The 26,315-nt window shown below is 40.3% G+C and overlaps 15 protein-coding genes across 15 annotated transcripts; 3 read left to right on the top strand and 12 right to left on the bottom strand.

The window, feature by feature from the left end:
* Positions 1–78: 78 nt before the first annotated feature.
* Positions 79–465, bottom strand: COX23 (Cox23p; the record flags this gene model as incomplete). Its single annotated transcript, XM_033910895.1, has 1 exon — positions 79–465. One exon carries the CDS (start codon positions 463–465, stop codon positions 79–81), a length of 387 nt encoding a protein of 128 aa, XP_033766786.1.
* A 371-nt stretch (positions 466–836) lies between these two features.
* DMA1 (ubiquitin-conjugating protein DMA1) lies at positions 837–2,096 on the top strand (the record flags this gene model as incomplete). The annotated part of the gene is made up of 1 exon (XM_033910894.1): positions 837–2,096. One exon carries the CDS (start codon positions 837–839, stop codon positions 2,094–2,096), a length of 1,260 nt encoding a protein of 419 aa, XP_033766785.1.
* A 125-nt stretch (positions 2,097–2,221) lies between these two features.
* Positions 2,222–4,123, bottom strand: BZZ1 (Bzz1p; the record flags this gene model as incomplete). The annotated part of the gene is made up of 1 exon (XM_033910893.1): positions 2,222–4,123. The coding sequence occupies one exon, from the start codon at positions 4,121–4,123 to the stop codon at positions 2,222–2,224; it is 1,902 nt and encodes a 633-aa protein (XP_033766784.1).
* A 272-nt stretch (positions 4,124–4,395) lies between these two features.
* APE4 (aspartyl aminopeptidase) lies at positions 4,396–5,868 on the bottom strand (the record flags this gene model as incomplete). Its single annotated transcript, XM_033910892.1, has 1 exon — positions 4,396–5,868. One exon carries the CDS (start codon positions 5,866–5,868, stop codon positions 4,396–4,398), a length of 1,473 nt encoding a protein of 490 aa, XP_033766783.1.
* A 632-nt stretch (positions 5,869–6,500) lies between these two features.
* On the top strand, positions 6,501–7,676 carry SPAR_H01540 (putative cystathionine beta-lyase; the record flags this gene model as incomplete). Its single annotated transcript, XM_033910891.1, has 1 exon — positions 6,501–7,676. One exon carries the CDS (start codon positions 6,501–6,503, stop codon positions 7,674–7,676), a length of 1,176 nt encoding a protein of 391 aa, XP_033766782.1.
* Positions 7,677–7,807: 131 nt separating this feature from the next.
* On the bottom strand, positions 7,808–9,130 carry UBA4 (Uba4p; the record flags this gene model as incomplete). The annotated part of the gene is made up of 1 exon (XM_033910890.1): positions 7,808–9,130. One exon carries the CDS (start codon positions 9,128–9,130, stop codon positions 7,808–7,810), a length of 1,323 nt encoding a protein of 440 aa, XP_033766781.1.
* A 155-nt stretch (positions 9,131–9,285) lies between these two features.
* On the bottom strand, positions 9,286–9,924 carry ERP5 (Erp5p; the record flags this gene model as incomplete). Its single annotated transcript, XM_033910889.1, has 1 exon — positions 9,286–9,924. One exon carries the CDS (start codon positions 9,922–9,924, stop codon positions 9,286–9,288), a length of 639 nt encoding a protein of 212 aa, XP_033766780.1.
* Positions 9,925–10,147: 223 nt separating this feature from the next.
* CTM1 (cytochrome c lysine N-methyltransferase) lies at positions 10,148–11,968 on the bottom strand (the record flags this gene model as incomplete). Its single annotated transcript, XM_033910888.1, has 1 exon — positions 10,148–11,968. The coding sequence occupies one exon, from the start codon at positions 11,966–11,968 to the stop codon at positions 10,148–10,150; it is 1,821 nt and encodes a 606-aa protein (XP_033766779.1).
* A 187-nt stretch (positions 11,969–12,155) lies between these two features.
* Positions 12,156–13,913, bottom strand: GGA2 (phosphatidylinositol 4-phosphate-binding protein; the record flags this gene model as incomplete). Its single annotated transcript, XM_033910887.1, has 1 exon — positions 12,156–13,913. One exon carries the CDS (start codon positions 13,911–13,913, stop codon positions 12,156–12,158), a length of 1,758 nt encoding a protein of 585 aa, XP_033766778.1.
* A 269-nt stretch (positions 13,914–14,182) lies between these two features.
* On the top strand, positions 14,183–15,406 carry CDC12 (septin CDC12; the record flags this gene model as incomplete). The annotated part of the gene is made up of 1 exon (XM_033910886.1): positions 14,183–15,406. The coding sequence occupies one exon, from the start codon at positions 14,183–14,185 to the stop codon at positions 15,404–15,406; it is 1,224 nt and encodes a 407-aa protein (XP_033766777.1).
* A 187-nt stretch (positions 15,407–15,593) lies between these two features.
* On the bottom strand, positions 15,594–16,622 carry TRR2 (thioredoxin-disulfide reductase TRR2; the record flags this gene model as incomplete). The annotated part of the gene is made up of 1 exon (XM_033910885.1): positions 15,594–16,622. One exon carries the CDS (start codon positions 16,620–16,622, stop codon positions 15,594–15,596), a length of 1,029 nt encoding a protein of 342 aa, XP_033766776.1.
* Positions 16,623–16,812: 190 nt separating this feature from the next.
* YPT35 (Ypt35p) lies at positions 16,813–17,457 on the bottom strand (the record flags this gene model as incomplete). The annotated part of the gene is made up of 1 exon (XM_033910884.1): positions 16,813–17,457. One exon carries the CDS (start codon positions 17,455–17,457, stop codon positions 16,813–16,815), a length of 645 nt encoding a protein of 214 aa, XP_033766775.1.
* A 368-nt stretch (positions 17,458–17,825) lies between these two features.
* GRE3 (trifunctional aldehyde reductase/xylose reductase/glucose 1-dehydrogenase (NADP(+))) lies at positions 17,826–18,809 on the bottom strand (the record flags this gene model as incomplete). Its single annotated transcript, XM_033910883.1, has 1 exon — positions 17,826–18,809. One exon carries the CDS (start codon positions 18,807–18,809, stop codon positions 17,826–17,828), a length of 984 nt encoding a protein of 327 aa, XP_033766774.1.
* A 433-nt stretch (positions 18,810–19,242) lies between these two features.
* SBE22 (Sbe22p) lies at positions 19,243–21,801 on the bottom strand (the record flags this gene model as incomplete). Its single annotated transcript, XM_033910882.1, has 1 exon — positions 19,243–21,801. The coding sequence occupies one exon, from the start codon at positions 21,799–21,801 to the stop codon at positions 19,243–19,245; it is 2,559 nt and encodes an 852-aa protein (XP_033766773.1).
* Positions 21,802–22,400: 599 nt separating this feature from the next.
* KIC1 (putative serine/threonine protein kinase KIC1) lies at positions 22,401–25,631 on the bottom strand (the record flags this gene model as incomplete). The annotated part of the gene is made up of 1 exon (XM_033910881.1): positions 22,401–25,631. The coding sequence occupies one exon, from the start codon at positions 25,629–25,631 to the stop codon at positions 22,401–22,403; it is 3,231 nt and encodes a 1,076-aa protein (XP_033766772.1).
* Between the last annotated feature and the right edge of the window lie 684 nt (positions 25,632–26,315).

Below are 26,315 nucleotides of genomic sequence, written 5' to 3'. Positions count from 1 at the left end.
TGTCGGGATACTACCTCGCGAAGTGGTACTGCATATAGAAAAGACATCAGAGCTGAACAAACAAAAAAAGAGGCCGTTTCACTCCCACTGTTCCCTGTTCTTTCTCCTGGCTGTCAGCCACTGTTTCTTGCATTCGCGGTATGCGTCAAAGTATTCTTGACACTTGGATCGGTCGTAATCGTTGCGCTCAAGGCACTGAAAACTAAGCTTGGAGGACTCCTCGCAGGGATCATAGTACTGGCTGTCCGCCTTTAAAGCGAATTTATACTTGTTTACTGGGTTCTCCGGATCGTCTGGATAGTATTGGAATGACGACGGATCGTTACTCTTTGGCACATAGTTGACTTTGGTCCTGTCAGTTACAGGTCCTCTGGTCACTGATGGCGTCGAAGACGAAGACGATTGTGAGTTGTTGCTGCCACTATTGATAGTGTTGTTGGTGGTATCGCTATTATCGTTGGTCATGGTGATACTGTTGGAGATAGTGGAGAGATTACTAGTTTGCCGCCTGTGGGGTTGGGGTCTTTCCAGTCTCTTTAAGCGGCTCGTGAGAGGATATCACGGTTCACGGCCCACAAAGAGAATGAGAAAATTGATAAACCTTACCACTGGGATCAGCAGGAACCTTGGGCTCCTACATGTGAGTAGGAACACACTAGTGCATTAACGTATAGGTTCGATACTATTTTGAGAGGTACTCGGTGTATGGCTCGACTGTAGACCGCACTTCTCGTTTTTTTGCTCGCTGCCCCGTTTCTGACTCTTGTGCCGTGAACATTTCTTCTTATAGTGTCGATTTCCTGTGCACGTACGTTCTGTGTAGTGGTTATTCCTGGATGTCTATTAATACTGTTCCCTCATCACCCCCCAACCAGACGCCATCTGCTGCTTCTGCCGTTGCTGCTTCTCACGATCACACCAAGTTCAATAATTCTATCAGACTACCGATATCCATCTCTCTCACCATAAACGATACGCCTAACAATAGCAGCAATAATAATGGCGTTACTAATGGTTTAGGTATTTTACCATCGCGTACGGCTACATCTTTAGCCATTACAAATAACAGCAGCACAAATAGCAATGTTGCTGCTACTGCCACTGCTGCTACTGCCACTGTGGAGACAAATACAGCCCCCGCTGTGAATACTACAAAAAGTATCCGCCATTTCATATATCCTCCAAACCAAGCGAATCAGACGGAGTTTTCACTTGACATACATCTGCCACCAAATACCTCGCTACCGGAACGGATAGACCAACCTACTTTGAGACGCAGAATGGACAAGCACGGGCTTTTCAGCATTAGGCTAACCCCATTTATAGATACTTCATCCTCCTCTGTGGCTAACCAAGGTCTTTTCTTTGATCCCATCATTAGGACTGCGGGTGCAGGCTCTCAAATAATCATTGGAAGATACACCGAAAGAGTAAGAGAGGCAATTTCCAAGATTCCAGATCAATATCATCCTGTCGTGTTCAAATCAAAAGTGATATCCAGGACCCATGGATGTTTCAAAGTTGATGACCAGGGAAATTGGTTTTTGAAAGACGTCAAATCTTCCAGTGGGACCTTTTTGAACCACCAACGTTTATCTTCGGCGTCTACCACTTCTAAGGACTACCTTTTACGTGACGGAGATATCATACAACTGGGTATGGACTTTCGTGGCGGTACGGAAGAGATATATCGTTGCGTCAAGATGAAAATAGAATTGAACAAGTCTTGGAAATTAAAGGCCAATGCATTCAATAAAGAAGCCTTGAGCCGAATAAAAAATTTGCAGAAATTAACTACGGGTTTAGAGCAAGAAGATTGTTCCATTTGTCTAAACAAAATAAAACCTTGCCAAGCTATTTTCATATCACCATGTGCCCATAGTTGGCATTTCCATTGTGTGAGAAGACTGGTCATTATGAGTTATCCTCAATTCATGTGTCCGAATTGTAGGACAAATTGTGATTTGGAAACTACTTTAGAATCCGAATCCGAGTCTGAATCCGAATCTGAAAATGAGAACGAAGATGAACCAGATATTGAAATGGATATAGACATGGAAATAAATAACAATTTGGGTGTTCGCCTAATAGATTAATCACATGAAACTTTGTGCTATATGTATATTTATATATATACTATAATATATAACATAGAGTCGTACCTTTTCAAAAATGTGGCGGCCAAGGAAAAAAAATCAATAGTTTTAATTCATTCATTCGTTCATTTACAGTAACTGGTAGGAAACAGACCTTTGAGTCCATCACATTCACCGTACGTCCATCCACTTCCATCATCGCCTCTGATCACAGTAATTACGTCCCCCACTTCAATTGACATCTCATCATCTCCTTGTGCCTCATAGGCATACATAGCCTCCATGGTCCTAACAGGTAGAGTACTCCTTCTCGGTGGTGGTACTTCCGGTGCAGGACCTCTATCATTTGTTCTAGCCGTAGCCGCGCTAGATATGCGAATATATGTGGTGGGTACGAGGCCGGTTTCGCCAGTGGTGTCGTTATTTATCTTTGTCCATCCAGAACCTGTGTCGCGTGCAACCAATAAAATTTTGTCTCCAGGCGTAATACTAATTTCGTCATCATCCTGCTGCACGTATGCATACAATACTTTATTCTTGCCGTCGTCACTGGAGGTTTTTGTGGTTTTCGTAGTATTAGTGGTACCGGTAGTACGTATAGAAGTATTATCCGAATCTTCACCAGCGTTGTTGGTAGTAGCACCTAGCCTGGTTCTTCTTGATGTATTGAAAAGACTTGTTATATGCAAGGGTCCTCCGTTGCCACTTCCAGCACTTCCTCCGCTTGGAGGTCTCGAGTCAACGTTCAATATGTTGTGCTTGAGCTTACTGAATATTCCAGATTTTTTCTTCGTTTTGGAAAGATCGATATTGTCTGTGGACAAATCATATTCTTCAGGAACATTATTTTGAATGCTTTCAATTTCAACTTCGGCTTGCAATTTTAATGTTTCGTGCGAAGTAAAGGGTGAAACAATGTTTAAATATTCCTTTAATGTATCGTAAAATTTAGTGGCATTGGCATTATCTTCATTTGTTTTCATTTCGTGTTTTATCTTGTTCAAAGTGGAGAGTTTAGATAACTCATTTTGAGTTTTATCTTGCAATAAATTGTAATCATTTTCTGCTTTTGCCAGCTTTATTCTCAAGTCTTCAACTTCAAGTGAAGAAGGAACTGCAAACTTTTCATCATCATGCCATACTGGTGATGGCTTGTAGATAAAGTCTTGGGGTTCTTTCCAATTCTTTAGATTGTGCTTGATAAAGATGGCCGTGTTCAAAGAGGGTTTATTCTGCTTTACAACAGAATTTGCAGCCTGCAATCTCTTGCTGACATTTGTACCCAGATCGTTTTCGACAGAAGCCGCCTTCAACCACAGATCGTTTAAGAAAAGGGTCTTTGCCTCATTCATGTCTTGTAGAAGATCTAGCACTTCAGGAACATCTTGAAAATAATATTTGTCCTTAGTTCTATTCGCCTGGTTGATCTTGATTAAATATTCATTTTTGCACTTATTCATTTCTACCTCTTTTTCATCCAGTTTCTTTTTATTTCTATCATTAGATGCCTTGGTATATCTATTTCTTGCCATTTCCATAGTGGAACAGGCTTCGTCGTAGTCCTTCTTGGCTTTTTCCAGTTCATGATAAATGTTATCCTTTTTATTGACCATGTCATTGTTAAATCCATTTATCTTGCTTAAGGTCATATCGAGCTTAGTGAATAATCCACTCAATTGATTTGCTACATGATTTTCAAAATCTGTTGATAATTGATTATGGTCCTTGGAAATCATGTCAGTCTGAGATAGAATCTCATTCCATGCAACTACACCTGCAGCTTCAACGGACCCTGGCGTGGTAGTAGGTGTGTCACCTACAGAGATAGGAACCGAGGTTGAAGATTTCTTACTAAAGTACTCTGCTGATAAGCGAGATAACCTCTCACTGTAGTCTTTTTCTAATTTAGCCCTTTCCCGATAGAATTGCTCAATATCCTTCAACCATTTTAAGTTATTCTGAACCCATTTATGGGTTTCTTTGAATGAATCTTTAATTTCATTACCAACTGATAAATTTGCACTCATATTTTATTGCAAGTAATGTGATAGTTGGCGTTTAAGAACAGCTTTTCGTTCATGCAAAATTGATCAATCTGCTACCTTCTTCGAATTATTTACTTACATATCAAATCCGTCCTTTCCTTTTGTTTAAGCGTGTACTCTTTCAAAAACTTTTTATTTTTCTTTCCAGGCCCCCGCGAAACCTTATGTAGATCACAAGATTATATATTTGCCTATGTGTAAAGATAAAAGAGAAAAATAAATATACCGGATTATGGATGATCTAAGATTTGTATTTAAACAACAATTTCGGATTCTATGGAAGTGTAGCGTTCAAAAAATTCCTTAAATAATCTGATCTGAAACTCCAAGTCCGAAGAACCAGCGGTCTCTCTAATGGAATGCATACTCAACACGGGATTACCTATATCTAGAGTTCTAATACCTGTCTTTGAGGCCAAAATGGGACCGATGGTGGATCCACATGGGGAATCATTAGCTACAACAAACAATTGCAGAGGTACTTTAGCAGCTTCTGCTAGTCTTTTCACCAAGACTAGGCCTGGTGAATTGGTCATGTAACGTTGATTTGCGTTAATCTTGATTACGGGACCACCACCCAATAAAGGTTTATGCTGGCTTTCATATTTGTTCGCATAGTTTGGATGAACTGCGTGAGCAACATCAGAGGATAGGAAGAACGATTTGGCAGAAGTTTCCAATATCGACGAGTGGGACAATGGCTTAGATTCATCAGAACCGTCCCCTTTTAAAATAGACAACCTCTCTAAGATATTAGGCAAGAAGTTGGAATCTGCTCCTTGAGCGGAAGATGAGCCAATCTCCTCATGATCAAAGCATGCCATCAATCTAATGCCAGATTCTTGATCGATTTCTGTGTCAGCTGCTAACGTCAAACCGTGCAATGATGTGAAACAAGACGTCAAATTATCTAATCTCCCGGAGAAGACAAACTCGTCGTTGAACCCGCCGAGCGTAGATGCGTTATGATCGTAAAGAATCAATTCGAAGTCTTCAATGTCTTCAATTGCATCGATAGCGAGTTCCTTGGCGACTAGCTCCAAAAGTTCTGCGTGGTGCCTCTGCACTATCGTCTTGATAGAGGTAAAACCACCGTTATCAATCTCCTTTTCAGAATTCATTTCTGCGTTGTCTCCTTGCAAACCACCAATCGGTAACAGTTGAGTTTCTTTATTGAACTCGAATTTTTGATTTACGTCTCTATCCAGGTGAATAGCTAAAGTGGGAATCTTTAGCAAAGGTCTATCCAAATCTACCAATCTAGCAATAGATTTTCCAGTTTTGGCGTCCTTTACAAAAACTCTTCCGGCAACGCCCAAATCCTTATCAAACCATGAATGCCAGATAGCACCACCGTAGCACTCAACGCCCACTTGTAGATACTTCTCACTAACCCTTTTGGAAATAGGCTTGATTCTTAATACAGGGGAATCAGTGTGAGCGCCCGTAATAGCAATCGGATTACCAGGCTCCCATTTCCCACCAACAGCAAATGCAATAATAGAAGAGCCATTTCTTGTCACAAAGTACTTGCCTTTTCGTGCAACGATACCAGCCCATGAGTCGCGTTCACTCAATTCTTTGAAACCTCTTGACACCAAATGCTTTTTGATATTATGAACTGCATGGTAAGGAGAGTGCGAGCTGTTTAAGAAACTGACAAACTCCTTTGGGTAATCATTCTTGCATGCTTTGCTGGACATAGTTCTCAGTTGTATCCTAAACATAGAAAAGCTGAGCCCTTATTCTTTTTCTGCCTGTTTGCTCATTATAAATGAACTTTTTTCCTTTTCTTCATATAGAAAGAAAAGACCCTATTTTTTCACTAGCGAGCGTATTTATCTACAATTCTATTCTACAAATATGTATGATAAGGCTAGAATAGATAAGAGGGATGGAAAACCGTAACTAGTGAACTAGTATCTCAAAAGCCAGAGTGGTTCTGTATTCTAATGTTAGCAGAGCTTAAACTAAGAAGCTTGTTTCTTGGCAATAAACTGCATCACGTTATATAGGTACGTTGAAGGGGACTTTTGTCACGTGTGATTATGCGATGTTTATATTGGTCGCAACATTAACGTTATATAATCAAACAGAAAGAGGTTTAGTTTTCGTAATAACAGTAGGTGAATATCTTCAATGCCCTTCGAATATGCGCTAAGAGTAGCTTTTTGGTTCACTGGCAAGTCTGGAGAACATCTTGTGGGTTCTGCTAGATAGTGAAACTGTGGTTTCTATTTTTTTGAGGTGTTTAATTCTAAATGCGATCACTTGATGACTTTATGCAACACGCGATATATAAGCATATTCCACCTCGATAACTTCTTGTAACCTGCATTCTTTTAAACTGTTGCAAAACATGGATGTAAAGGCAGACTGTACGAAAAGAGCACGTAAGATGGTCGACTTGTCAACAGCTTTGATTCATGGCGATGATAAAGATAACAGGGTTAGTGACGTGGCACCCCCAATCAATGTCTCTACAACCTTCCGTTACGATGATGACGATCTAGTTCCATGGACAGAGCGTGAAAACTTGGACTTTATGGAAAAGAAACCTGTATATTCACGACTAGCACATCCAAACAGCACCAGATTGGAAAGTATCTTCTCAGAGATCCTCGATGGTTATGCTGTCATTTATTCCTCCGGTTTAGCTGCGTTCTATGCGGCAATGGTGCATTACAACCCTAAGAAGATCTTTATCGGACAGAGCTACCATGGTGTTCGAGCAATTGCAAACATATTGACCCGTAATTACGGCATTAAGCAATATCCCTTAGAAGATATTGAAAAATACGCTTCTGAAGGTGACATCGTCCACTTAGAATCTCCTGTAAATCCATATGGTACCTCTTCTGATATCGAGAGTTTGGCCCGCAGAGCCCATGCAAAAGGTGCCCTACTCATAGTGGATTCCACATTCGCATCTCCACCATTGCAATACGCATGGAATTTTGGAGCCGATATTATCTTGTACTCTGCTACTAAGTACTTTGGTGGCCATTCAGACTTGTTGAGTGGCGTCATTGTGGTGAAAGAAGAAGCAACATCTCGACAACTAAAAGACGACAGAATTTATTTAGGCACAAACGTGGCAAATCTGGAAAGCTTTATGTTGTTGCGGTCCCTGAGGACCTACGAAATGAGAATAACTAAACAATCAGAAAACGCTACGAAAATAGTCAAATTTTTGTCAGATCACCAATCTGAATTTGACAAAGTACTGAAGACGATTTACCACTCTTCTTTGCAAACAGAAGAGTTTGTTAAAAAGCAACTGGTGGGCGGATATGGTCCCGTTTTTGCTATCACTCTACACACCAAGGAGCAGTGTAAACGGTTACCCCTAAAGTTGAAATATTTTCATCATGCAACCTCACTAGGTGGAATCGAGTCTCTTGTTGAATGGAGAGCAATGACCGATCCATATATCGACCAAACTTTAATAAGAGTATCTGTGGGGTGTGAATCCGCTAATGACTTAATTAAGGATTTAGCTTCTGCGTTGAAGGAATTGCAAGACGCAGCTTGAATAAGCTGCCCAAGTATTTGAGATCATTCCTGTAATAGATTGGAAGACACAGAAAACAATAAATGACGAAAGGAAGAAAATGGATAAAAAAGGATGAAGTTACATATATTCATTGTACGTGTATACGCAAACTAATATTTAGGAATGGTTTGATCAATATCGTCTATGTACTTGAAGTAACCTCCTCTCACATCACGTACATTAGAGAGCCCAAATTTATCTTTCAACAATCTTGTAGCTAATTGAGAGTCGTTACCATAACGACAAAGAACCACTATATCACTGTCCCTTTCTACAGTAGGGAGTTCTTCTTGTAATTTTTTAAGATCCCCGCCCATATCTCTTAACTTTTTGATTGGAATATTGACTGCCTCGGGGAAGTGAGATATCTCATAGTGGTGGGAGGGTCTAACGTCAAGGAAGATGTGTCTCGGTAGAAATCCATTATCCTTGTATATATTCTGAAATGCTTCCACACTGATCCTTTCGTCAGACTCGCATACACTATAGTTTCGTGAACCGCAGAACAGTTCGTAATTGATCTCTCCCTTTTCGATGGCTTCTTTTGTTATTGTTCGATTCTTACCGCAACACAGGCACTTCTCTTGTCTGCCTCTCATTTTGAAAGTGCGCAGGCTTTGCTGCGGGAAGCCTGAATATAACATCAAAAAGGGACTAAAATTCTCCTCGGTGTAGATTCCTAGGATGAGCTTTAAAGTCTCAACAGCCATCATCGTTCCAACTAGTCCAATGCATGGGCCTATCACACCGCCTTCTTGACAGGAAGTCACCGCATTTGGTGGTGGAGGGGTCGGATAAAAGCATCTGTAACATGGTCCCATGTTGTTGAAGTTCAATATAGTTAGCTGGCCCTCTGTTCCCAAACCGGATGCTGACACCACTGTTATTCCCAGATTAACCGCAACATCAGACACTAAATATCTGGTCAATGGGGAATCTGTACAGTCTAATACATAATCGTAATATCTAAAAATCTCAAAGGCATTACTGGAATTCAATCTAACGGGATAGGTGACGACGTTAATGTGCGGATTTAGTTTCGTGATATATTGCCTGGCCGACTCACATTTCAACATACCGACTCTACTAGAATCATGGAGAACTTGCCTATGCAAATTGGAAGTTTCTACTACATCGTTATCTACTATACCGATCTGACCCACGCCTGCGCCCGCCAAGTAGGGCAAGGCGGGACACCCCAAACCACCAGCACCAACTACTAAAACTTTCGAATTTTTCAATTTTACTTGGCCTGCTACACCGCCTGTTTCTTCAACAATCATTTGTCTCCCGTAGCGCTGGTATTCTTCCAAAGATAGTGGGTAGTTCTGACTGTTGTCTTTCCTCTTGGCGAGTTGCTCTCTTAATCGCGCATTTTCCAATCTTAGTGCCTCAAGTTCAGATGTGGTACCATCAAGCTCGTGGTCGCTCATTGTTATTGGGTTTTTATCTGCTTTTTTTTGCACTCGATGGTCTCAGTTTAAGTCATTCCTATTATTGAGCTTGGTTGGAATATTTCATATCGAAGAGCTCATTGCACCGATTCGTAATGAGCGATATATATATAGACACTATATGACATGGTATATTATACAACCTTCTGTTTGACGAAGAAATTCTTGAGATAGCGTAGCTGGAAGGCGCAGGTACCCAGTAATATAAGAAGTTGAAATACAGACCACGTCATTATCTTGCTATTGGCTGATTCACTTTGGTTTCTGAATTCTGCCTCTTTTTCTCTAATAGCGTCTTGCTCCTTGCGAATAGAACATAACCTTTGAGTCAGCTGACCGACCCTTCCCTTGAGTGAATTCATGTCTTCTTTTTTTTTACTATCAAGGGCCTCGACATTACCGATTTCTAGTTCAATGAATACTCTTAGTCTGGCAGATTTCTTGCTGTAGAATGGGGTAAAGCAAAATCTATGTTCACCTGTATCTAAAGCTGTGAAAGTAAAATCACCTGTGTGCGAGTTTTTCTGATTTAAAACACGATGATCATTATCGAATGTTTCATCTACAGTTATCGTCAAAGTGGCTTCAGGGTCCTCTTCAAATAGAACATCCTTTTCCACATACAAGTCCAAATCGCCGATCAGTAGGTTTCCCCGCGATAAATGTTCATAAAAGCATTTGGTTTCCCCTGATTTTGCATAAAAATGGACACCTTTTACGTTTTGAATAAGAGCAAATAACAGACAAATGCCATACACCAAAATATTCTTCATAATAACCTGCCAGATACCGAACGCTTGTTCTACTCCCTTAAGTAACTGGTGGTTATTATGCCATAGAACTCCTCTTTTCTTAGTTTCAGATGGAGAAATGAGTAGAACGCGAGAAAGAGAGACAGCAAAAAAAAAACGCGTCAGATTCCTTTATGTACTACTTTTAATTTAAGAGAAATAACAACTAAAAATGTTTATATACAAGATTGTAAGTGGCGCTCATCTAATCATCCTGAAAGAAAGTGGCATATTTAATTATTTCTTCTTGAAAAAAATCTGTAAATCTATTGGGTGTGTAAGAAGCAAGGTCTTCACAAATAAAGCTTGGCTTCTGCTTATCCACTGAGACCTCTATGTGATCATCTAGAAACCTTAGAGGGGGTAGTCTACCGAGTTCGGCGTGCAGTGTAACTTTTAGATCGCTGAAAAAAACAGTAGAGCTGTTATCGATAGCTTTCGCTAGGTCAGCAATTATCTCCCTTTCTTGCTCGAATAATACGCTCGCAACTTTCGAATCACTGGTAGGTTTAGTGATTCTGGATCTCCGAAATTCTAAAAAGCTCCGGAAGAAGTTGATAAACTGAGATTTGATTTCGGCTGTGTCTTGCCCCAGCTCTTGTTGAAGTACAGCGATTGCATCTTCACTGTTCACATGTCTTTTCCGAACACAACCGCTATCTGTATCCTTGTAATGCAACGACCAAGCTAATGGCGGTAAGTTTATGAAATCGTCACCGTTTAACTCCCTCTCTTTAATGAGAGAGTGATAGTTTTCTGCAATCATTGATGCATGTTCGTTCGTCTCAGGATTTACTAAGCAATGAATCTTGGTGAACATCAAATGGCAAGTGGAATCGTATGCCCACCGAGCAATTTTGGCATCACCTAACGATGGAATGAATGGGAGCAAAAGCATATCAAATTCTGGTGCGGTGTCATTGATAAACCAGCGGACCTGTCCATTGTGCTCGTGTTTAACTAGTGGCATCACTGGATTTATATGCATCCATTTGTAGAACAGTCTTAAATTTGTATTCTTATCTGGCCCAGTATAGTCTCTTAAAAAGCACCTGTCAAATGATAAAGCCCAAAATTGGGAATATCCTTTAAAAACTGGGGTAAACCCGTATGTTATTAACATGGAAAACAAATCCTCTGTTGGTGAGTAACTAATGAAAGCTTCAAAAGGTTTTGCAGTCTTTCCTCGAACCGCTTTCGTATCCAATATAAGTAAAACATCATTATTGGAGGGGTTGATGTCAAAGTAAGCATTTTTTTGGGTATTTTCATGGTTGGCAAAATCTAAAATGGGAATTAAAGTAGTATGAACGGTGAACTCTTCACCTTTGGTATCGGACTTTTCTGGTATCTCTAAACAACGTGAAATTATTGCAGAATAAATATGTTTGATGTCATTTAAGTTCAGGAGGTCTTGGAAAAGTTCTTTGAATAACATTAGTGTCTCTCGCAGGCCAAAAATTTGCGGATAATGTCCATAATCAGTGGCTAAGTTCTCAATTGAATCCATAGCCGTTTCCACTTTAATCCTCATTAAAACATTTTCTAAATAATATTTGATATTCTTGGGTATCTCATAATCACGATGAATTGTCCGGAATATCATGAAATAAATTATGAGTAAATTCGTTTCTGTCAGAAATCTACTGAAGTTGGGATGAGCCATTATTTCACGAAGGGCAATCTTAATTTTGTTATTTGTTCTTTGGAATTCTTCTTTTGAAGAAAATTCGTCTTCATCTCCCAAGAGAGTCAGAAGGGTGTTGATATTAAACGTGTAATGTTTAGGGATTCGTAGCAGTTGAATGGTTTCATTCTCCAGTTCATCATGATTGAACTTGGAAGGCTCTATGAAAAGGCCATATCCACTTTTGGGGTCATCAATGGTGGATAGTTTTAATGAAAGGCTTTCGTGAATGAAAATATTTCTAGATTTCGAATAAAAACGAAAAACTTTTTCCATCTCCACTTTCCTTCTGCTTGGCTTCGATTTTTCAGTGGTTGTGAGGACAACAAAATATACCATTTCTTGTTTTTTTCCCCTACACGATCTAACATTGCCAACTGCTTCTCATGCTTGAAAACGCAACATATAATATTGAGTGAAACATGTACTGTTGCGAAGATCTTTATTAGATTATCTACATATAGGTATTTATCTTTCCAAAAATATACATAAAGAAGAGAAAGAACCAATAAAAAACGCCAGGGGATTACACATTAGGTAATGTAAAAACAGCAGTTTCTTCAGTTTGAGTGGAGTTGACAGAATAGTTAACTTTCCACTTGACTTTCAAAGCCTTTGAAGAACCAGCTGGAGCGTTTTCTATTGTGCCTTCTTGAGTGATACCATCTTTAGCGTCACCGACCATAAAATTACTTGATTGAGGTTGCAATCTCAATGCCATTGACTTGGGTACTGCCAATAAGAAAACTAAATTGGAGATTGGCGACGAGCTCAAGTTTGTGAAAAACGAATTTATCCTTATAACTGAGCTGGATTCCCTAGATATTTCGAACTCAATCTTCAACTTAGAAGACTGATTGACCAGGGTTCTTGCGGGCGCGGTAGCAGTACTTGTCGTCGTGTTGAATCCTGACAAAAGGTCAATCCCATTGCTGTTTGGTGCTTGAGCATTGGTTGGTGGTTGAGGGCTTGAAAGTCCCAAAAGATCCAAAGTGTTATTTGAGTTGTTAGTAGTAGTAATTGGTGGTGCTGGTTGAGAGGACCCCAACACGATATCGCCTCCCAGACCAAAGGATGTTTGGTTAGCACTCTGAGTGTTCGAAATAGATAAATCGGTCAAATCGCCCAGTAAGTCATTAACAGATGTTTCTGCTGCTGCTGGCGTACCAGTACCGTTGGTGTTGTTGTTACCTTGAGAGGGTGTTTCGTCCAAGTCGTTGAAATCGATTAAGTTGATTTCATTGGTTAAAGCACCAGAAGATTGTTGTAACGGAGCAGAAACGTGGCTTGGGTGTATTTGTGAAGCAGCATTGGAGTTACCGTTTTTCAATAAACTGAATTTTTCCAATAATAGATTAACTGTATCATTAAACTTCAGTAAATCCTGCACTAACTCATCGTCTTCCTGTTCTTCTTCAATGATCTTTTGAAATTTTGGTTGAGCTACTTTTAATGCACTGTGAAGTTCTTGAGTAGTCTCATTATCCCAATTTTGTGAGTCAGGTGATTCCAGCATTTCATTCAGTAGATCAGCCTTACGTTTCAATTTGTTCAATTCGCTGGAGATGGCCTGTTTAGCTTGAACTGCATTGTCTTCTTTGAAACCCGCCATGATTTTCATCAATTTGTTAGCTTCTCTCAAATCTTCAGGCTTACCGCGTCTAATCAGTTCTTCCAGTTTTGCAGCTTGAGCAATTTCCTGTTCTTTTTGAATTTCACTGGCTGTCTTCAATTGATTACTAGGCTTCAAAACCGCTAGGTCAGATTCACTGATTTTTGGGAATGCATAACCCTTGTATTTCAACAAACGATGCATGTCTCTAATATAACCCATATCATTCTTGTAACTTGAGTGCTTACAGATTGTTTGATACCATTCTTCAATGGCAGTCAAAATCAATCTCTGAATCTTGGAATAACGTAAAGGTGGGTGACCTGGGAATCTCTTGACCAATTCATTCAAAAACTCTTTTCTAGAAATTTGCAAGTGGAATGGGTATCCACAATTCTTGACGAGCACGTCTAATAGAGATAACGCGAATATTGCAACGTGCGATTCTCTATTGTTGATCAATTTAGCGAGCGCAATGGCAGCATCCCTAGGAGCAGCGCCCTGTTTTTCATTAATGTAGTCAGCAATGTCAAGATTTAACGCCAAGTCTGGTTCAGCTAGTGACATTCTGCAAGCTCTTTGAATCTTCCTCAAAAGAGGATTGCCCATGGTCTGAGGTTTCCTGACGGGCAGTTCAGATAGGTATATGCTATGTGAATGCGGATGTGACATGCTGCAGTACCACGATTAGCAATTCAGCTATTAGTTATGCTATCCTTTACTTTGTTTATAAAGATTATCCTATGGTAAGTCTCTTTTTTTTTCTTTAATCACGATTACAGAAAAAAAACAGGGCGCTGGAAAACTGAAGAATCCGAAATTTTTTTCGAAATTAACATTGTTTTGTTTTGATCAGATCAAATCCTCGAAAGGTGCAACAAGATATAGGATTTTGGTCTGAAGAGTGTTGATACCGAATATACTACATATTGTTATTAAGAATGAGTGCTGCTACTGCCACTGCTGCCCCTGTTCCCCCACCCGTAGGGATATCCAATCTCCCTAACCAACGTTATAAAATTGTTAATGAAGAAGGTGGTACATTCACCGTGATGTTATGTGGTGAAAGTGGATTAGGTAAGACGACATTTATTAACACCTTATTTCAGACTGTCTTAAAAAGAGCGGATGGCCAACAACACCGTCAAGAACCTATCAGAAAAACTGTAGAAATCGACATTACGAGGGCTTTGCTGGAAGAGAAACATTTCGAGTTACGCGTTAATGTCATTGACACCCCAGGTTTTGGGGACAACGTGAATAATAACAAAGCTTGGCAACCATTGGTGGATTTTATTGATGATCAACACGATTCTTATATGCGTCAAGAGCAACAACCATATCGTACTAAGAAATTTGACCTAAGAGTTCATGCCGTTCTCTACTTCATTAGACCCACTGGACACGGTTTGAAGCCAATTGATATTGAGACTATGAAGAGACTGTCTACCAGAGCCAATCTGATTCCAGTTATTGCTAAAGCTGATACATTGACTGCCCAAGAATTACAACAATTTAAATCCAGGATCAGACAGGTAATAGAAGCTCAAGAAATCCGTATTTTTACACCTCCATTAGACGCTGATTCTAAGGAAGATGCCAAAAGTGGCAGTAATCCAGATTCTGCTGCCATCGAACACGCAAGGCAGTTGATAGAGGCAATGCCATTTGCCATAGTGGGATCTGAAAAAAAATTTGACAATGGGCAAGGCACTCAGGTGGTTGCCAGAAAGTACCCATGGGGGCTTGTGGAAATTGAAAACGATTCCCACTGTGATTTTCGTAAGCTCAGAGCCCTGTTACTAAGGACTTATCTATTAGATTTGATTTCAACTACCCAAGAAATGCATTACGAAACGTACAGAAGATTAAGACTTGAAGGTCATGAAAACACTGGAGACGGGAATGAAGATTTCACCCTTCCAGCAATTGCACCAGCAAGAAAATTATCGCACAATCCTAGATATAAGGAAGAGGAAAATGCGTTGAAGAAGTATTTTACTGACCAAGTCAAAGCTGAGGAGCAAAGGTTTAGACAATGGGAGCAAAATATTGTTAATGAAAGAATCAGACTGAACGGTGACTTGGAAGAAATTCAAGGCAAGGTAAAAAAACTAGAAGAGCAGGTCAAAAGTTTACAAGTGAAAAAGTCCCATTTAAAATGATGACTAATTAATGTTTTCCTATTTCTATCGTCAATTTCAACGCTTATTCCTTTGTCCCTTCTTTTGTCGTAGCAATACGCACATATATATATGTATGTATCTTATAAAAAAATTCAATATACCTTAAAAAACATGAAATACGTAACATAATCGAACAATAAAAAGAAAGAAAAAACGGTTTTTAAAGTTACCCCTGGGCACTCAAATACCGTTCTGCATCCAAAGCAGCAATGCATCCGGAACCGGCAGAAGTAACCGCTTGTCTATACCTAGAGTCCTGAACGTCTCCTGCGGCAAAAAAACCTGGCACAGAAGTCAGAGACGATCCAGGCATAGTTTTTATATATCCTGTGTCTTCTTCATCTACTTGTCCCTTAACTATGTCTGTGGCAGGGTTGTGACCTATTGCGTAAAATAGTCCATTCACTTCTAAATCATTCTCCACACCGCTTTTTGTATTCTTGATCCTCAACATATTCAATAACTTACCATCACCCTTAGCTTCTAATGCGACTGTGTTGAACAAAACAATGATGTTTTGATTCTTCTCAATTCGTCTCTGCATTATTACGGACGCACGAAAATGGTCCTTTCTTACTAATATATATACTTTCGACGCATATTTTGTTAGAAATTCAGCCTCTTCACATGCAGAATCACCTCCACCGATTACAGCCAACGGCTTGTTCCTGAAAATAGGGACTGCACCATCACACACAGCACAGGCAGAAATTCCCTGCTGCCAGTAGGTTTCCTCCCCTGGCAAATGCATTCTCTTGGCAGAAGCACCAGTTGCCAAGATTATAGCATCTGTGGTCACAGGCTCTGCATCTTCATTAAATTCTGTCCATAACCTGAATGGTCTTGAAGACAAATCGACTTTAGAGACAGTTTCAGTTATTATGTTAGTACCAAACTTCGCAGATTGTTGCCTCATTCTCTCCATCAGTTCACTGCCACTCAGCGACTCAGGAAACCCTGGAAAATTTTCGATATCGGTGGTTGTTGTCAATTGGCCACCAGCAGCAATGCCATTGGCCATCATTCCTTCGTATAATGTGGGCCTCATCTCCGCTCTTGCCAAATATATGGCAGCGGTGTGCGCAGCAGGGCCAGAGCCTATGATGGTAACCTTGTGATGAATCATCCTTGACAGTACGGGTGTATTCAAACCAATCAAATTCGTCCTGAATGGCAATACTATATGTTTTATCATTTTTTATTTCTATTGGAAACTGTGGACTCCGTCTCGTTCTTCCCTTTAGCATTCGATGATCCCCTAAAAGTTTTCATTGCTGTCAGCTTAAGGCATTCTCCATTGAGTGGTTAATTAACAACGCGCCCGAGCTAAATGTGATATTAGTGGTCGATGAGAAGGATAGTGCGTTGGATAAGGATCGCGTGAATTATGCAACCCGTTTTGAAGGCTCTAGGAACTGTATGAGTATATCCTTGGCCATCTCTACGAGGCCGCTGTTAAGAATGATGTGGTTGAGGAAGTACTCGAGCCCTCTTTGTCTTTTGGCTAGCCAATCTTTGTTCAGATTCACTTGCTGATACTTCCAAGAACTGTACCATTGAACCGAAGGGGGAAGGCTGGGAATCTGTAAACAGTGTAGCTTCTCAGGTTTCACTGTCTTGATTCTTGTGAGCAAATCCTCTCTTAACTTGACGAAGTCAGAGTACCGTTTATAGGTTTGGATTTTATAGCTTTCTCTCTTGGCTGCAAAAGCGTTCAAGTTGGGTTCAAGAAAAACGGTGATTCTCCAAACAGCAAACTTTGTTCCATGGTCTCCATCGACTATCGTACAATCACTGACGTGAGCCTTTTGAAAACTGAAGTTTGCATTGATGGAACTGCTCCGCCTAGGTCTTGTCCTGGTAATTCTAGCGCCACAGTCATTACTACCGCTACTGCTACCATTGCTGTTTGAGACGCTGATAAGTCCCTCATTCTCTTGTTGTGAGTCAATTTCGACTTCAGGCTCCGTAGTATCCTCGTCAAGTAGCTGGATAGGTTCAGGAGGTAAAATGGATATCTTGTCGTTCATGTCTCACCGTTGTTTTAATTGAAATAGTAGCTTCTATGGATTTCCCGATAGCTATCCAGTTGCTCAAATGGTTTTGCGACTGCTTTGCTCTTGGATGCGTTTTTATTATCACTCACTCATCGCTCCATTCGTTTCCCTTTTAATTTCAATTACCGTTGGGCTCTGTTAAAAAATGGCCAAATTGTCAACAATACAAGAGAGAATTAAAAGCGTGGACAACGCCACAAGTAGAGATTCCATATCCAACATTTTATTTAAAACAGCTCTTTGTATCTAAATAGGAAAATATTTAAAAACTTATACACATATACAGTAGTGGGGCGAGGGAAGTGTCATATCGTCGTTGGGCTTGAATTTTGCAGGCTAGATCAGGCAAAAGTGGGGAATTTACCATCCAACCAGGTCCATGGGTCATTAAATCTGATGTTGGCATTTAGAGCAGAAATATCCTTCAGTTCTTGCTCTGTTAGAGTGAATTTTTTTTCAATTTCTAAGTTGCCAAGTAATCTTTCCTTTTTAGAGGATTTTGGAATGACGGCAATACCTCTCTGAGTTGCCCATCTTAGTAGCACTTGAGAAGTAGTACTGCCTGGGTGGTTTTGTGAGACCTTCTTGATCACATCATTCTCGAACAGAGTTGGCGTGGTCCTTGCTAACTGTAAGTCCATCTCGATGAATGATTGAGGACCGAAGGAAGAATAAGCAACTACCTGGATATCGTGTAATTTACAAAACTCCACTAGGTGTTCTTGGGTCAAGTAAGGATGGTGTTCGATTTGTAAAGCTACGGGCTTGATTCTACAGCCACGTAACAAATCCTGAATCAGGCTCCCTTGAAAGTTGGAGACACCAATAGACTTAATCAAGCCTTCATCAACACATTTTTCCAGGGCCCGGTACGTATCTATGATTGGCACATGTGCTTCAGTAATGTGGCCCTTCTTCTCGTCATCTGCACCCGTGTAAAATCCTGGTGGATATTTCTCTTCAAAGGGAACATATTTGAAGGCGATTGGGAAATGAATATAATACAGATCTAAGTAATCAAGTCCCATATCGTTCAAAGTCTTCTTCAAAGCTAATTCGACATGGTCAGGATGATGAAAATTGTTCCATAACTTGGAAACGACAAATATATCCTTCCTAGTAACAAGACCTTCAGAAATGGCTTTCCTGATCCCTTCACCAACCTCCTTTTCGTTGCCATAGTCACAAGCACCATCGAATAAACGGTAACCCAACTTAATGGCTTCATAAATTTGATTTGCACAGACTTTTTTGTCGATTTTCCAGCACCCTAAGCCGACTAGGGGCATTTTCAAACCATTATTAAGAGTAACTAATGAAGACATCTTTAAAATTTCCTAATTTCCTTCGCAATTCACGTCAAAGTATCTTCTCAATTATCGTGCTCTACTTCCTTGCTAACGGTTCGGTTCTCTATCCTTTATATACTTAGTGCACCGGGAATGATTTACTTGTTAAACCCCCTAGAAGTAGTGGTTCGAGGAATTTTTTTTTTCCCATAAAATTCTTCCGCATGTGGCTTTTCCCTTTTATGACGTATACATTTGCTGCCAACAATAGGGAAACAAGTATGGAATTTAGAGTTCCATTGATGAAGTGTTATAAAAATTGTATATTATAGTGGTTGTGTAAAGGAAACAAACAAGTATATGCTGAGGAGACTACTAAATATATGCTGAGGAGTTTTCCTTAGGCTCTCCTTTAATCAAGTTCTTTTCCGTGCATGAGTGGAAGGAATTACAATTTTCGCGGGAAATATTAAAACTTCTTGTAGTAATGCGCCCATTTCTTAACAAACACGTCATTTACGGTATCTGTGTCTACAAACTCGTCATCGATGAATACTGGAATGCAGAATCTCTGGTCATTCACGTTACAAAGGCTCTTTAAATCACTGAACCCAAAATGATAGTTTAACAATACACTTAAAGCAAATGAAATTAAGATCTTGTAATTTGTTACCACTTTTTTAGAGCGATAATATTCCCAATCCCTGTCGACAAACTCATCTTCGTTGATTGGACTATTTTTATAACTCTGAGAATTGTTCACTACTATAATATCCATGATCCACATGAAAAGTTTATGATCAATTCGTTCCAGGATATTCCACCAAGTGGTAGAGTTAATACATTCCGTATTGAATTCATCTTTGAACTCATCGTTTTGCGATAAATAACCAGCGACGACGCCCTTACGTTCTAAAACCTTTGCGTCGAACTTTTCTTTACAAAGATCATTGAAACATGTCATTTGTACTAAATTAACAATATTCCAAATCTCGTTCAGCCCCAAGTTCTGGAATGATTCACTCACCAAGAAATGGTGGAAAAGCAGTTCATCACCAGTGATTATGCCCTGCGACGAGATAGATTTTATTTTCAATAGAAGCATCAAATCAGGGGATATATCATGTAAACCGCTCACTTTTCGCCTCAAACTTGTTTCGATAAGCTGCGATATTTCAATTTCTTTGTTTTTAGGGAAATCCCCCATTTTTGTTAAAAGTTCTTGTAGCTCATTAAATGGTTGAATATAGTTTTTGGTAATAAACCTAGTTTTGCTCTGTAAAATTTCGCTGTAAATTGATGACCTAGTTTCGTCACTAAATGGAGTATCCCAAACCATTTTACCTAGGCTTTGTAAAGAGGAATTTCTTGTTATATCTCTGTCCAACAACAGCACATATTTTTGTTTATTTGTTTCGTCTCTAATAAGTTTTTCTTCTTTGCCTTTATTCTTGCCTAGTTGATCAAGGGATGCAACACTCATGCTTTTGTTAATTTGTCTTTCATGTAGCTTTTTCTCCTGCCGATCCTTGGGTGGCAACCAACTTGGTCTTGAGTGGCTGACTGCATCTAATTTGTTCTCCGAGACAAGTATCAAATCTTCCATACCTTGATTTTGAGCTTCTTTTAGTTCAATTGGCAAGAAATCGGAGGATTTGGTTCTTTCGGACAGCTTAGTCCTTGAAAGTCTATTGGAAGAATGCAAATAAACAGAAGCTAGACTCTTGGTTGTATCTTGAATGAACTGAAAGTCAGATACTTTGTTTAAACCAGGAATTGGAGACGTAGGCATTTCATTAAAGTCTAACAATGAAGCATTTGACGTTGTACTCGCAAAAGAAATGTTTGAGTACCTATGATTTTGCTTTGCATCAGAGTTGTCGGAGTTGTCATTCATCAAACCCCCAGTATACTCTGATAGGTCATTCTTGGCGGCCAAGTTATTCATATCATTGGGCTTAGCAGACGCTAAAAAGGAGTTCGTAGAGTATGATGCCATTGGAACGTTCCAGATTAATGAATCATCAACGTCTCCCTCTTGTAACTCGAGGATTTGTTCTTGACTATCATAAAATTTCTCTTTTCTTTTAATGCTGTTTCTTAAATTCATTTCCGATTGCTCTTTACGAAGTCTGTATTTCTGAGAGGGAGTTAATGGTTTGCAATTTAAAGGCTTCTGAGGCGGAACGTTAAATTCTACCGAGGAAGCATCCATCCGAGTAGTCGGATTAGATATTTTGGAAGTTATGCCAAACGTTTTCAAAATGCTATTGTTTTTATAGCCTGTAGAGGGACACGTTTGCGATTTAGCACGTGATCTTTGTTTGTTGTTGAGTAAAGACGTCTGGTTCTTCTTTGAGGAGAACTGTTCCTGATAAGAGTGTCTAGATTTATTTATGGTTCTCTCTGAGGCTGTTTCATCAAAAGACATGCTTTTTTGCAGTGCCACTTTGGCACTGTCCGTGGTTGCTTCCACAAGGGTGCGGTTACCTGTCCTTCTTATTCCATTTCCATTAGCACATATACCTTGAGTGGCCTTTTCCATCAATATGGTGGGGAAAGTATTTATTTTAGATTTGTCTACATCACTGTTTTCTCCCTCATCACTGGTATCTCCCAAGGAGGAGGACGCAGAAGTGGAGGAAAATACTTCAGTAGTTTTGGTACCGATTGAGCTATTGGAAGCGGGGCGTTCACGTCTCGTTTGAGTAGGGTTAACTTTTGGTGGTGGTAGGGCTGAATTAACGAATGAATTTAGCATATTTCCCTCATTGTCGTTGCCGTTACAGTTCATGTTTGATAATAAATTCTCACTTGGTCTTCGAGCAATATCTAAACCTGAAACTTTACTCATTGTATTGCTTCCCGCCCTTGATCTTCCTAAAGTTGTTTGAGATGGTGGACGTTGAATATGGGACCCTATGATGCTTCTTTGTTTAGGAAGTGTCTCGTTGGGACGACTAGTAGCTTCACCTTCTTTAAGCGAATGCAGATGAGCGCTGGTGCTTTGCTCTTGAATCGAGGCCATTTCTTGATTAGCGGGGCAATTTGGACCGTATTAACAAGAGATAAGGACAAACTTGAGTCGAAAAGGTATAGGCACGATCACGTTTCACTCTTAAAAAAGATAAAGGATCAACGAATGTATTATTTATTAGGTTTTGCTCTATATGACCTCTTCGATTTCTTCTCCACTATATATGCTAGTGCTAGGGTAGGAAACACGGAAATCAGTGTCAATAAAAAGTATTTTGGAATGCTAACCGAATAATATCTCTCTTACAGTGATGAGAATGCTATAACTTCAAGTGGTAAACATGGTTGAAACCTCCTTAGCGCTTCCTCAGGATTTGCGCTTCGCACGGTTTTTTCTTCTAGACGCGTCTATAAGAAGAAAAAATAACGGAAAAAACAAAATGGCGAGGTCCAGTAGCTGCGCCATTTGCTTTCTTCGAGGTAGAACGACAATGAAGTCCGCAAAGCGCTAATGTTGCGTAAGCAAGTTTTATGCGGTGCTTTAAAGGATTCTTTAATTCAGGTGGAAGAGATCTACTTTTACTTTTCTTATTTCTAGCTTATTTCTCTGAATATATATGCTTAAATAAAAGAATAAACTAGATGATGCTTTTAATGTTCGTTGTCCTTGATAGGCGTTGATATAAGTTGTTCCTTTAAAGCGTGTTCAATGCAGGGCAATCCCTCTTCGAACATTTGTAAGAGATTTTCTAACTCTTTCAGAACCTGGGGCTTCCTGTCTACCCGCCTTTGTTTTCCTGGCAGACACGATTCTAAGTCCAAAAACATTTCCATTTGCAAACTCTGTGGAGGAGGGTACATAGTGAGACCTAAAGAATTAGCCGAGTTTGCAGCAGTTGTAGTCGAACCCAGGATATGATTGAACTGTGTTCCGGGTGGAATACTCTGTTGTGAAATTGGAGCTACTGTGGATGCCACGGCAGAACTTGCAGTGGCGAGAGCAGTAGCATTAGGTTTGGTAGTAGTAGCGCCAGCGTTAGCAGGAAGAGAAACACTGTTGTTAGAGCCACCGTTGTTGTTACCGGGCGCATTACCGGAAACGGATGAGCCAAGAATATTCAATGGGTGTTCTGAAGCAGAAGAGTTCTTCCTGTTAGAGATGCTTTGACTCCTCTTGATCTTGCTTCCAAAATCAATGTGTTTTTCACTAATTGGAGTCATCGAGACAGGGATGTTGGATGCGCTGCTTGTGTTAAACCCAAATTGATTAATATTTTCGTTCGTGGATATGCCGGCACTTCCTGGCATGCCATTGTTATTCTGCGGGGCTGTTGTATTTGAGTCTAGAAGTTTATTTCTCACAACAGGTGTAGGTAATGGCATTTGTAGTTTTAAATTTGGGTTGTTGCGCTTGAAGTCACCATTGACCCTTGAACTTTCCTTTTCGCTGGAAAAATAGGTCAATGACGTCGTATTATTACCAATATTACCACTAATAGTGTTAATGGTAGAAGAACTGCCCATACTGTTCAGAGGTTGCAGGAGAATGTCTTTGCTGTCTTTGCTATTGACCATTGGTTTCATAGTAGGAGGAGGCGCAAGGTTCATGTGAGTGGGATTATGTCCGATGTTTTGGGTGGGGGAACCTGCCGGTTTCCTATTAGGAGAAGTTCCAACTCCAAACAGTGGCCTTGAAGGTGAAGAAGCTTTATGAGCAGATATTTTTGTTAAACTACCCGAGTTGGTTATGCCCATTTGTATGCTATTTGCAGTGTTACTACCGCTGCTTCCTCTTGAGTTTTCGCCATCAGTGTTGTTGCTATAATTATTATTGTTGTTGTTTGAAGCAGTGGAGCTGATTCCGGTAGTAGAAGCCATTGTGGACGTCATTTTTTGATTTGTTATGGTGCTTGGGCAATGCTCCGGTCTATTGCTACTGACGGTTAACCGCCTGGGCAAGTTTGAAGATTGTTTATATTGTACGGAGTTAGATGACGAAGGTGTGCCAGCCGTCACTGTAGATGACCTGGCCTTTGTGCTCGGTATCAAAGCTGGATCGGCGCTCGCAGGTGTCGGTAGGGAACTGCTCGGTAGTTCTTCAGGAATTTCTATTTCAATAGACGTCGGGGCGGTAGTTAATCCGCTTGTTGGCGGGCCCTTTGACGTCTTGTTAAACTTTGTTTGGAGCAGTGGCAAAGCAGGTGTACTTTGGCTATAATAATTGTTCCCACTCGATAAAGGTGGAAGATGTGGCCGTATTTTATTATTATTGATACTTCCGTTGACCTCGTTGGATATCGAAGGAATAAAATCTTCTCGTGAATTGTTACCGGCATTCAGAGATGAAATGGATTTGTTTATTTTGGGAGCCTCTGTATTGGCATCATTTTCACCAGTAATGATTTCATTGTCTTCAAAAAGTTCAAGTAATTGTTTTGGAGCCTTATTTTCAAGTTTTTTGGATGATGTCATTGGACCGGCCGTATGTGTTCCAGAGGTGTTTGTAGTTCCAGCTACCATTTTGGAAGGATATTTTGAGTTCGTATAGTTATTTGTTATGGGTGCGTTTAAAGTAGAATTCTGAGCTATCGTACCGGGATAGCCCTTTCCTATCGTTGTCCCTTGATAAACTAACGGTCTAGTGTTATGACTTGTCGGGTCGAAGTAATAAGAATCTTCGTCAGGGTACGCATAGTTGAACAGGTCATGTTGGGCAGTAGCCCACTCGTTGTTGTCCTCTGCTAGAGCATCGAGGTTGATGTTATTTTCAATAATGTAGTCCGACGAACTTAATGAATCAAAATCCCATTTCATTTCCACGTCACCTTCGTTGACCCTCTTGGGAAATTCGTTATCATTTGACGCTATTGACTTCTGTGCTTCGCCACCCCCGCCAGATTGTGATTGGTTTTGAGTTTCACTGGGTTTTGACGGTTCGTTTTCTGGTATACTCCCCTCTAATTTATATTTGTTTTTATTCTTGTCCCTGAATAGTAAATATCGTGATATTAGTTCTTTCAAAATGGAGGTTGGGGTCGCCTTGTGGGCCTTGATAAATTTTGATCTTAAAAGATCGTCCGCTGACAATCTCTCCTTTGGATCCTCATCAAGACAAAGCGCAATAAATTCTTTTAAAGATGAACTATAAGATCTGCCCTCAAGTCTAGGTGGTTTCGATTTGATGATTAGTTGCATGGCTCTTAGAGCCTCCACATCACAGTAAGGCGGATTCCCAGTGGCAATCTCGTATGTTGTTATACCCAAAGACCATATATCTACTTTAGTGTCGTAATAAACGCCTTCCATAATCACTTCCGGAGCCATCCAATAGGGGGTCCCAGCCATAGTTTGACGTCGCAAAGAGGTTTGGTTTACTTGCGCAGCGACACCGAAATCGCACAGTTTAACATTACCTTCATTGGTGATTAGTACGTTCGCAGCTTTGATATCTCGATGAATGACGTTATCCTTATGAATGGATTTTAACGCTACGAGAAGTTCTCTCATGATAACTCCAATGTACTTCTCATCGATCTTTCCTGGCCTCAACAACGTACGCAGTGAGCCACCAGCGCAGTGTTCCATTATGATCCAAAGGCTTGTGTCTTTCAAATACGACCCATAATATCGCGTGATATTGGAAATCTGCTTTAGAGAGGCTAGAAACTGAATTTCTCGCTGCACATCCTCCACCTCGTCAGAGTCGGAATCTAGATTCAACACTTTGATGGCGTACACTCGTCCAGTCTTCACATTATAGCCCTTATAAACCACACCAAATTTCCCTCGTCCAATAACTTCCGTTCTCTTGAAAAGCGAACTCACATCCATCTCACCTTCTGCTACACCCTGTTTATTATTAATTTGCGGCTTCGCTGTCATTACTGTCTGTTTTCTATACGTGTCTTGCTTGCCAGTTTATGGCGCCCCAGAGCTATACTTTCTGTTTCTTTATCTATGTACTATTAAAAGCGGCAAAACTCTCGGAAGGCACTTCCGTCTAGTATCTCCTGCTTGCTGTATATATCTTCACGTAAGACCGGCTGCCTCTGTTCTCTTTGACTTTTGCCACGTCGGCAAGCTGCTGCTCTTGTTGATGCCTTTAAAGATTGTCAGATCGGCCTGGGGTGGACGTGTGGCATGACAAATACTGTTCGATGGGCTATACATAGATAGAAAAGAATGAAAAGACCAGAGTAAATGAGGCCACAGGTGTGGCGAAACTTGGCAGGAGGTGCTTTACCGCTGTGTGGAGGTCTGATAGGGCATTGTATGCGATAATACCGCTAGCATATGTGCATTCTTGAATTATAGCGAAGACATCATCCAACACGGGTTAGTTTTGTAGTATTGTAAGGCTTTCCTGATTACGGCTAAGAATGCCAGCAGCGGTGGTTAAATTGCAGGTTTTATCTATTTGCTTTCTAGGTGAGGAACATAGGTATATATTGGTTAGAAATAGCGAACAAAGATGCATATTGTGTTGAAATATCTGCTGCTTATGGTGTGTGGAAGCTTTTGTGCTTCAGAGGAGTTGCGAAACCAGACTAATGTTCCTGCGATATT

This window comes from Saccharomyces paradoxus, chromosome VIII (assembly GCF_002079055.1).
Source record: "Saccharomyces paradoxus chromosome VIII, complete sequence".
NCBI classification, from domain to species: domain Eukaryota; kingdom Fungi; phylum Ascomycota; class Saccharomycetes; order Saccharomycetales; family Saccharomycetaceae; genus Saccharomyces; species Saccharomyces paradoxus.
Note: the sequence above shows the minus strand (reverse complement) of the source record. Positions and strands in the feature narration are given on the sequence as shown.